The sequence below is a fragment of the Ammospiza nelsoni genome, chromosome Z (genome assembly GCF_027579445.1).
Source record: "Ammospiza nelsoni isolate bAmmNel1 chromosome Z, bAmmNel1.pri, whole genome shotgun sequence".
In the NCBI taxonomy this organism is placed as follows: Eukaryota; Metazoa; Chordata; class Aves; order Passeriformes; family Passerellidae; genus Ammospiza; species Ammospiza nelsoni.
This window is the reverse complement of record NC_080669.1, coordinates 22,425,537-22,435,736: the sequence shown is the minus strand read 5'-3', so window position 1 is coordinate 22,435,736 and position 10,200 is coordinate 22,425,537. Positions and strand designations below refer to the sequence as shown.

General features: G+C 37.9%; 1 protein-coding gene across 1 annotated transcript in view; it reads right to left on the bottom strand.

The window, feature by feature from the left end:
• Positions 1 to 1,705: 1,705 nt before the first annotated feature.
• The window catches only part of ACO1 (aconitase 1), a 36,603-nt gene continuing 28,108 nt past the window's right edge, over positions 1,706 to 10,200 (bottom strand). The window contains exons 12-21 of the mRNA XM_059491925.1: positions 10,056 to 10,191; positions 9,156 to 9,240; positions 8,727 to 8,883; positions 8,086 to 8,210; positions 7,176 to 7,280; positions 6,357 to 6,499; positions 4,817 to 4,964; positions 4,279 to 4,401; positions 3,164 to 3,349; positions 1,706 to 2,401 (exon numbers count right to left, since the gene is read on the bottom strand). Coding sequence (XP_059347908.1) covers positions 2,288 to 2,401; positions 3,164 to 3,349; positions 4,279 to 4,401; positions 4,817 to 4,964; positions 6,357 to 6,499; positions 7,176 to 7,280; positions 8,086 to 8,210; positions 8,727 to 8,883; positions 9,156 to 9,240; positions 10,056 to 10,191 — 1,322 coding nt within the window. The 3' untranslated portion in view covers positions 1,706 to 2,287. The remainder of the gene's footprint in view (positions 2,402 to 3,163; positions 3,350 to 4,278; positions 4,402 to 4,816; positions 4,965 to 6,356; positions 6,500 to 7,175; positions 7,281 to 8,085; positions 8,211 to 8,726; positions 8,884 to 9,155; positions 9,241 to 10,055; positions 10,192 to 10,200) is intronic.

Sequence of the window (10,200 nt, the reverse complement as noted above, 5' to 3'; positions counted from 1 at the left end):
GCACTGCTTCATGTTCCACCTTAATTCATGGCTTTTAATGTGAAAGCTGTATGCACTGTACAGGAAGGCTGAATCTCAGTCCTACAATAATTTCCTCTGTACTTAGTTTTTAACTAAAAGGAAACATAGAACAATGAATTAAGATGATCTATGGTTTAGATAATGCCTCCCCTCCAAAAATACTAGGAACAAAATACTTTTGAAAAAGGCTGATTTAGCACTGTCAGATTAAAAGTACATGGAAAAATCACAGTTCTTAAGTATCAAGTTGCTCTGTGAAAGGACCATCTGCTTTGGGACTTCAGGCATTTAAAAAAAAAATCAGTCCAAAATTCCAGTTTATAGTAGTAACTTCTGGGCAGTTGAACTTGAAAGGTTTTGATATTTTCCTACTCTTAAAACACAGGATTTCACACTAAAACTTTGCAATTCAGCCTAAGTACTAAAGGTTGATGGGATAACATATTAATAAGAATTTAGCTTGATACAAGAAGCCTCTCTTTCAGTACACTGCTTCAGTGAAGATGGGAGGGTGGAGGAGGAACACCAGCACTCTGTGGCCTTTGAGAATATCTGATTTTTTAAAAAAAACCCTGAAGCTGAAATTGCATAATTCTTACTAAGATTACTACCATATTAACTATGTTCACAGAATCATAGAACAGCTATGGCTGGGAGGGACCTCTAAAAGTCATCTTGTGATCCAAGGGATTGCACAGGACAATGTTAAAATGTCCAGACAGCATCTGAAGATCTCCAAGGATGGAGACACCAAGACCTCTCTTGGCAATCTCCTCCCACTGGTGCTTGGTCCCTCAGAGTGAAGAAGTGTTTGTTCACAGGGAACATCCTGTGTTTCACACTGTTTGAACCCACTGCTTCTTGCTCTGTCATAAAGCAACACTGAAAATAGCCTGGCTGCATATTCTTTTGTGCCCTCCATTCAGATATTTGTACACAAACAGCAGAGATATCCCTGAGCCTTCCCATCACTGGACTAAACAGACCCAGCTTTCAGCTTCTCCTTGTGAGAGACATTTCAGGCCCTGCAGGATTGTGGTGGGCCTCTGATGGATTTACTAGAGGAGCCACTATCAAGCAATAGCATGTTTCAGGTACAGTGCAGTCTTTGTGCACTCCTGAAGTCTCTTCTTTCATAACTGTTTTAACAGTTGGTTTTTATCCAGAAACAGCCAGACCTGACTGCACTACAAACACATTAGGAAATTACTTTGAAGTAATTTCTCCATTATATTAATTGTTGTGGCGGTTGCTGTAAATACAGTTAAGAGTGAGAATTATTTATCTATGAATAAGATTAATTTATCCCTGTAAATATATTCACATGGCACTGTTGATTGGGCAGTCACTGATGCATTGAGTGCATGAATGTAATTACTGGTTGCTAACTGACAAAGAAATTGCAGATGAGGATCTTGAACGTGTGGAGATTGTCTTCTTGACGGCATTAAAACGGATGGAATTGTACCATGCCAGTATTCTCTTAGGTTACAGAAGACTCACAGTATCTGACAGTATTTGTATTCATTCTATCTCATGCAAACTTGCCAAAGAAACTAGAATTAAAATAAATGAAAAGCCAAGACTCATATGATTCTGTTCCTACTGGGACAATGAGAAGAGTGTAAGTTGAAGTTTTGCTCTGCATCACAACACTAGGGATAAAATGACAGAACCACCAAACTTTTTAAAAATAAATTTAATTTTATCTATTAGAAATATCCCCAATAAGTCCACCTTTCCACAAAGGCTTAGATTTTAAAGAGAGTTCACATTTTTTAAAATTAATAAACAGCTAAATAATTTTAATATTAGATTCATATTCTGTTTAGCTGAATAAGAAAGCAAGTCAGTGTCAGGTAATAGGAAGGAATAAAAATTTTTTATACTGTCAGTTAATTTCTAGGATCGCTGATATGAGCATAGAACTTAACTTCAGAGTCAAAGTGGATCAAATACATGAAATCAGCATGTGATCTTCAATGGTTCTACAGATGCCAGCAGTATTTTAATGACTTTTGCATTGTATTCTAAGGTAAGTCAAGCCAACTGTCATACAAAACAGTTATAAATGCTGTTTACTTTATATGGGTGTGTCCAGTTTCCTGATACACAGAAAAATTCAGCACTGTAAACAAGCCTTCTAATATAATCCACAGAAAAAAATTGTTCATTTATGGTTCACACTTTAGCATGATTACTATAGTTTAATTGCGCTCAGGAGAAACAGGTTTGTACCTGGACCTTTCTGCTTTATTGTTTTTTATTAGGATGCCATTTTCCGGATCATGTAGTTCAGAATGCCACCATTGTGGAAGTAAGTGAGCTCCACATCCGTGTCAAATCTCATGATGGCATTAAAGGTTTTCCCAGTGTCCAGCTGTTAGGATCAAAGAAAGTCATTCAAGGAGCAGAACCTTGCACATGTTACTTGACATCATAGTAAAATAAAGACTACTAGCATACTTTTGCTATCTTAAAAAATTGTGATAGAAAGCAAAAGTGAACAGGCACCAATGCTTCTATCCACACTAAACTACAGGAAGCTGCTTGAGAAGAAAGTGGTTTAAGATAAACCACAACAAACACAGTATGGAGTCTCTTTGCACTTGCTGCTTCATTTATAACTGAGAATTTTATAGTGGACTCTGAGTGGTTAGTCCAGACTACAGGATGGCTTTGTGCTAATTTAAACAGTTTGAGCATCCTTTTTATGTCCTGCCATAGTAAATCACAGAATGGTTTGGGCTGGAAGGGACATTAAGGACCACCTAGTTCAAACCCCCATGCTTTGGGGGACATTCCATGTCCATGGTGGTGGGGAACATCCCACTAGAGAAGGTTGCTCAAAGCCTTATCCAACCTGACCTTGAACCCTTCCAGGAGAAGGAATCCACAGCTTCTCCAAGCATTAGTTCCAGTGCCTCATCTCAAATTATTCCTTGTATCTAACCTAATTCTACCCTCCTCAAGTTTAACCCCCTATTAGAATAACTATTTTAATCTCCTTCACCATCTCAATTCTTCTCCCTATTTTAAGCTAATCTCACTGCCATATGACAAAGCATATGTTTTGAAGAGAAAGTTAATTTTGAGTAAAATCACAGTGATTCAGAAAATTCATCACTTAGGTGTCTCATACCTTAATCTGGACATTCATCTGTGGTTTTAGGTTTTCAGGAATGATAATAGTGTAACGCTCCCGTCCAGTGAGTCCTAAAGTTCCTGCATCCTCTCCAGGTAAATACTGCAGAGGAATCACTCCCATTCCTACTAGGTTGCTTCTATGAATTCTCTCATAGCTTTCAGCAAGCACAGCCTTGACACCCTGGGAAATACATAACAGGTTGAGTTATTTCATGGTTCAGAACAGTCTTTCTGTACTCACAAGAAGAAAATTGGTTTGTTTGTGGTTTCCTCCATTTCATTTACCAGCTACTGGTAGAGTCAGCAGGTCTGACAGCAAACTGTCCTGGATGATTTGATTGTACATTAACTTTCACACCTCTCTAAAAGAAGCCTGACTCAAAAAAGTAAAACATTTTCTCAGGAATCCTGCATCTACTTTAACATGTCTTACTCAGTGCACCACTAGTCATTTCCATTACTGTTCCTAATTCAGTGTTGCCCTCTTATAAGCACCAGGGTGCAGTTTAATTAATTTTGAAAATTTGACATGTTAATACAGTTAACACAAAAACTCATTGCCAGAAAAAAACCTCCAAAAACCTAGATGAACTTAAATACCAACTCTCTTGTGCATTTTTCTAATAATGCAAGAAAGCTTGAATCAGAGTTCTTTATGTAAACAGTGTAAGACTGGACGGACAAAGAAAGAAACAGGTATTTCACTGTATACGGATCTGGATTTGGCTCCCATGGTGAAGCTGTGCTAAATTGAATTTTCACTGATACTCTTCTCTTACACTTTCTTGTTTCCTTGCTAAGTGAGCTTACAGATGCTGCTGAAAGCAGACCTATGGCTTATGGGGCTAATGGAAGTGGAAGTATAGAAACTGGCCTTTCAAGTTTGGCCTTATGGACTTCTAGATGAAGACTAGTCAAGCCTTCCAGTCAGAACAAGAGCTATTAATATTAAATAGCTTTTGCCAACTCTCTTGGAGGCAGCTGAGATTTCAAAATATCTCTTGCTACCAAAAGTGAGAATGAGTTACCCAGGATTTTGTCATAAGCTAGTCGTACTAACAAATAAATGCACTGTTAACACTGTCCTCCTAGTTTACTGTAGCCACTCACCAAGAGGAACGGTCCTTTAGCAGCCCAGTCTCTAGAACTTCCTGCACCATATTCCTTCCCAGCCAGCACAATCAGAGGATGACCAGCCTGCTTGTATCTTTCTGCAGCATCAAAAACGTCCAGCTGGAATAAAAATGCCAAACGCTTTGTAAAGTTTTTGTGAGTGGAATCACAGTTCCAGGGAAAGGAGGAAAAAAAGTGTCCCCACATAAACAATTGAAGCCCACAACTTCCACCAAACAGCAGTTTAAAGATATTGACCACACAGCACTTTGTGGCTTCTAGCCTGATCTGCTTCCCAACACAAACCTGCACCTTCCTTTGGTGCTTTTACAATGGTTACATTCTCAACTGATACGCCTGAAAGGACCATATTGCATAGGTACATGTGACTGCTTCCCTGAGTCAGCTCCTGCCCCCTCAATTAGCTTTACTTAAAAGGTACTGAAGTAAATGACCTAAGCTGGTAAGAAGGAAAGCCAGCACTAATCCACTCTGTTGTCAGTAAGCCACAGTTTAGAGCAGCATGTGTACTTACAGTTTCCCCAGAAGGGAAGTGGATTGTCTGAGGTCCTTGTTTATCAATAAACTTGTTGACCAAGCGAATGTTTGCAAATGTCCCTCTGGCCATGACAGCATCATTCCCTCTGCGGGAGCCGTAAGAATTGAACTCTCGAGGAGTCAAGCTATTAAGGGAAAAGAAGAAAGGAAACTGTGTTAGTTTTGGACTAAAAGCACTCTGCTCTAAAAAAAGGAAGTAATAAATTGGTGTTTCTGAGGCAGGTATGTGTGTAGTTCCCAGCCTAGCTGTAGCACCCAGTTAGCTAATACTTCACCTTTGAGATGTTTTGAAGGAAAAGTAATTTACACATAGCTACAGTTTGGTCAGAAAAAGCAGCTTCCATAATGTTCTCAACTCTGGCCTTAGAAATAGTACCCAACAGTGACACAAGGATATAATTCACATTAAGTCAGCAGATGCAACACCATTTTTTTCTTAATAGCTGGTGCCCAAAGATCCTCATTGTTTATACTACTATAGCATCTAGAACAATGGCAGAGCACTGTGCTAAATATCTAAAAGGCAGCAAGAATCTCTCCTGCAGTTAGAACTACAGAAGAAAAATTTCACTTGCAAACAGAAATATGAGAATGAGGGCACTCATCACTGCAGCCTAACCAGCAAACAAAAAATGCACTAGAATGTGATAGAAAATTAGACTGCTTGCACTGGGCTACATCCAAACTGCAGCTATGACATACAGCATCTGTTTTGTAATGCATGTAGAACTATTCAGATTTCCAAGTTACTGATGGCAGGGGGTCAGAGAGTCTAGAGCAGTTGGTTTTCAATCTTCTTCACTGTTTTAATCTATTCTCTTTCCAAAATTATTAGGTCTAGTGAGTTTTTATGTCAGTGCTGTTGCTCAAAACACCACTGAAGTTGTAAGAAGTGCTAAAATCAGAGAATAAAAGCATTATATTGCCTGTGAAGTCTGAATAAGTCAACTTGGTAAGTCCTTGTGTTGCCTTAAGTTGAACCCCAAGTACTAAACTGACAGACTGGCCATCGAAAAAGATGAACATTTTACAAGACTCCAATCACAATAGATTTGCCAGTTATTGCAGCTGCACTGAAACCTAAACTTCTGGATGTTCTGTAGTGCCTAAGAGCCTAGATATGTGAAATAGTTGCACACACTAGAAAAAATTAATATAAAACTCATTTTGGCACTAACAAAAACAGTCATTTTGCTTTGATAGGGAGACAAATCTTGATTCCCTTATTTATGAATAAATGTACAGGCTACTTTTCTTCCCCTATTTCCATAAAAAATCTTTAACTCTACAGGGATAACAGATGTACACACTATTCTACTTCTTACACTTAATGAGAGCTGCTGAAGTAGCAGAAAGAGAATCGCTTTTCTTTCTTAATTTATATGTTGTCCGGGCAGCTGTCAAGGTATACAAGTGTACATGAACAGACAGAAGGTATCTGTGCCTGTTACATGGCATAACAGTAGTGGTTTGTTTTCTCTTCCCAATGAATGACAAGAACAATAAACAGTGCTTACCCTCTGCTGGTCAAATAACGGGCTGCAGGACTATTTCTTGCTATGTTCCCAGCTGGAGATATGTGGTCAGTTGTCACAGAATCCCCAAAACTCAGCAGGACATAAGCACCTTCTATTGTTTTTGGGGTCTGAAGAGCCAAAGTCTAAGCCATCATAAATACGAAGAAAACAATTAATGTATGAAAAAGAATTCCTTTATCTTTCTCAAAAAAGTGGAAATTGCAAAATGAAGTCTCCCTTTTTATACAGATTAGGAGAAAGAAAAAATCCAACACAATTAAAAATCTTTATGTTCTTGAACAAATATGATGCCCTGACTGTCTGCCAACAAGTTCATGCATGAAGAAAAATACAGCAGACAAAAAAAACAGCCAAGGCTTCCCATGACACATGAATGAAAATTGAGAATTCCTAGACATGTGCATGCATTAAAGTCTACATTTACTTTTAAATGGCACTGAATTACCAATTCAAACACTGAACTATTTGGTGCAACATGCAAGCAGGCAAAACAGTGCATTTAATTTCCTGCTGCTTTTCTTCGCTTGCTTTGTGAACATTTAGAAGCATTTCAACTTAAAAGGAAAAGGAGACTTTTCAAGAGCCCTGAAGTGAAAGGGAATTCTTACAATTTTGAGATTCACTCATGCCTTTGTATTAAAATGAACACAATAGCACAATTCTAACATTTAAAAACTAAGGCCTCAATAGGCTTTTATGAATCCTCTCAGGCCCCTTGAAGTGGCTTTCCTTCTCCTTCAGTATGAGTCAAGATCACTGCACACTTTGGCTTGATTCAAAGGGAAAGCACATACGTACCAGACCATCAAAGAAAGGAGGAGACTTGATATAAGTAGACTTGGGATTCCAAGTATACAGTTTATCTGAAGGAGCATCTAAGGCATTCCAAGCTTTGTTTACTGTCTGAAAAACATACAAAATCCTTTCATTGACTTCTAAGTTTTCAGAAGCAACATAATTACTTCAGAATCCAGATAAAATTACAAATTAAACTTTAGCAAAAGCCTTATGTATTTCTTAGAGCACTTTGGAAAATGCAATGCTAAAATAACTATCTACATTATTTTTGGGGGTGTTTTTAATGATTCTATCTATTAAAAGATTTAGGAAAATCCTAATTTCATTACAAAAGAAGAGACATTCATCCTGTTTTTTGAGAATAACCTGTATTATGTACACAGGTAACATTTTATAATTGTCTATTGTTTTTTAAGTAATTTTAAGAAGCTTCCCTAACATAAAAACAATAAGAATATTTTGTTTCAAAACTTGAGAAAGATTTATAGGAAGTTATTATGAAGTACAAGTCTTTTTCCCGATATCAATCCTATTAGTTAATGCAAATGAATTTTATGTCAGTTGAAAAAAAATCAAACATCTGTGCATCTGGAGTATTCCACCTTCTAGTATCAGCTGGGGTGGCTGTTGAAAACATATCATCTACATATCAGTATTTACATATCAGTAACATATCATGTTACCTTAAAAATACTGTAAGGAGCAATTTTCAAAACATGGCTGTCTGAAAGAATGAATTAATTATCCAGAAGATTTAAAAAAAAAAAAAAAAACCTCATCTGAATATCTGTCAGAACAAGAGCAAAATCTAGACATGAGAAAGGTTAATTTCATTATCATAATCATCTTATTTAATATCTTCAGAATAGCAGAGTACATCAATCAAATACTGCCAAGAGGATTAATTCACCTCTATTTTTTCGTAGACCTCCTTGAACATCCCAGGAATAACAAATTGACGCTCAACAGCCTGAATCTCATTTCTTGTTGGCCAGATATCTTTCAGGAAAATCTTCTTCCCTGAAGCATTTATTCCTGTATAAAATGATATTGTCAATTTTGTTGCATATATTTTTCATTAAGAAGAAAGAAAAGTTTACCATGATGTTCTCCGGCTATGTGTTCCTTGTAACACTCACAGGACACACTTTATTTCACTTGCAAGGATCTAACAGAAAACTGAGTCACAAACTTGATAATACCTGTACATAACTCTTCTTTTGTGACTTCCAATGGCCTTCCAGAACAATTTATAAAATCATTTATGCTGGAAAGGCTCTTTGAAGGTTCTTGAAGGTCTTTGAAAATCTACTACCCTGAAATAACAAAAAATATGATCCAGTGGAATTAGGGGGAAGCCAAGCCAGAGCATTATTCTTTCTCCATCATCTCTGACTCCTTCTTGCTCTGACTCTTAACAATTGTATAATTTGTGTCCCACGGGTACTTAGTACTTCAAAGCTCTTCCCTAGGACAAATGTTTCTGAAGCGCTCAATTCCCAAGAGTCTAGTTCATAAGCTGCAAAAAGAAGCATCCCAACACTGTCTTACCTAAGGGCTCTTTCTCAAAGTCGATCCGGATGGTCCCTGCTATAGCATAGGCTATCACCAGCGGCGGGGAGGCCAGGTAGTTAGCACGGGTGTTGGGATGGACACGCCCTTCAAAATTCCTATTGCCAGACAACACACCCACTGCCACAAGGTCTCCCTATAACATGGAGTTTGAGACAAAGATAGGTCAGGCTCTTGCAGAATCCACACACACAACAAGTCTGCAGAGCCTCACTGCACTGCAACAACAATGACCAGTCACAGAACTGTCTCCTGAACAATCCCAAAACACTTCCCACAGAAAAGAATATAGACTGAATTTACTTTGTACAGAGCTGAAAAAAGTCAACGCACAGTACAATACAGCTCAGAACAGCACACAGCAGAGAACAGCTAACATAAATGAGCTGCACCAGAAAAACTGCTTACCTGTGTAATGGCCTCAACAACAGACTCTGGTAGGGGTCCACTATTGCCAATACATGTCATACAGCCATAACCCACCACATCAAACCTATGCAAAGTATAAAAATAATGGTGAACAAAAAACTACCTTGGAGCAAGACACTTAACCAGTCAGCAGATGGCAATAGTTACTTTCAGGAGAAATACTGTTTTAACAAATGAAATGCTACTGAGAACAGCATTTTTCAAATGCTCTATTTTTACCACTGCAGTGACTGTCCATGCACACAGAATGGGAAATGTGTTACCTAGCAAGAGGAATAACAATATAGTGTCATTTACACTGTTTCAAAACAATTAGTCTTGAAAATAACACATTCTCCTGCTTAAGAACGTAAGTCTTCAAGAAGTTACAGCAGGCCTTCATGATTGGTACAAAGCCAGCCAGCACAACAGCAATGTGTTTACTCAGGCAGGATCACACCATAATGTATCTACAATATCTTTTAAGTTGTACGGAGAAACAGTAATTCAATTGCATCACTTGCTTGTGGATGTTAGCTTGGCCAGGGAGAGAGAAATGGCAATAATTTCTCACAGTGGTTTGTGAGAATTTTAGGGAGTTGTAGGAATGTGGTAACTTGTTAGTATAAACCATCTGCACATGGTGTTTTTCCACTTTGTTTTCCTGTTCTTCTCAAAGACAGTGTGTGAGGAAGATGTTTTTTATTAACTAATTAATCAAGTAAAATGTATCATATCAGTTTATATAAACTGGAGAACTCTTTGTAACAAAGCTTCTTTTCTCTTCTTACAATTGAGTCTCTTGTCTGTTCTTGTGTCATTCTTAGCTCAAGAGTAACACTTGTTGATAATGCTTTTAGTTAAGCAGCCATAGCACAACAGTAAGAAAAGCACTCTTACCCTAGTTGAGAAAGGTAATGCATAACTCCACTCTCCCTCAGATAGTAAGTGACAACCCCGCTTCCTGGGGACAGGCTAGTTTTAATGTATGGCTTCACTGTCAAACCAGCTTCAACAGCTTTCTTAGCAAGCAATCCTGAAAAAT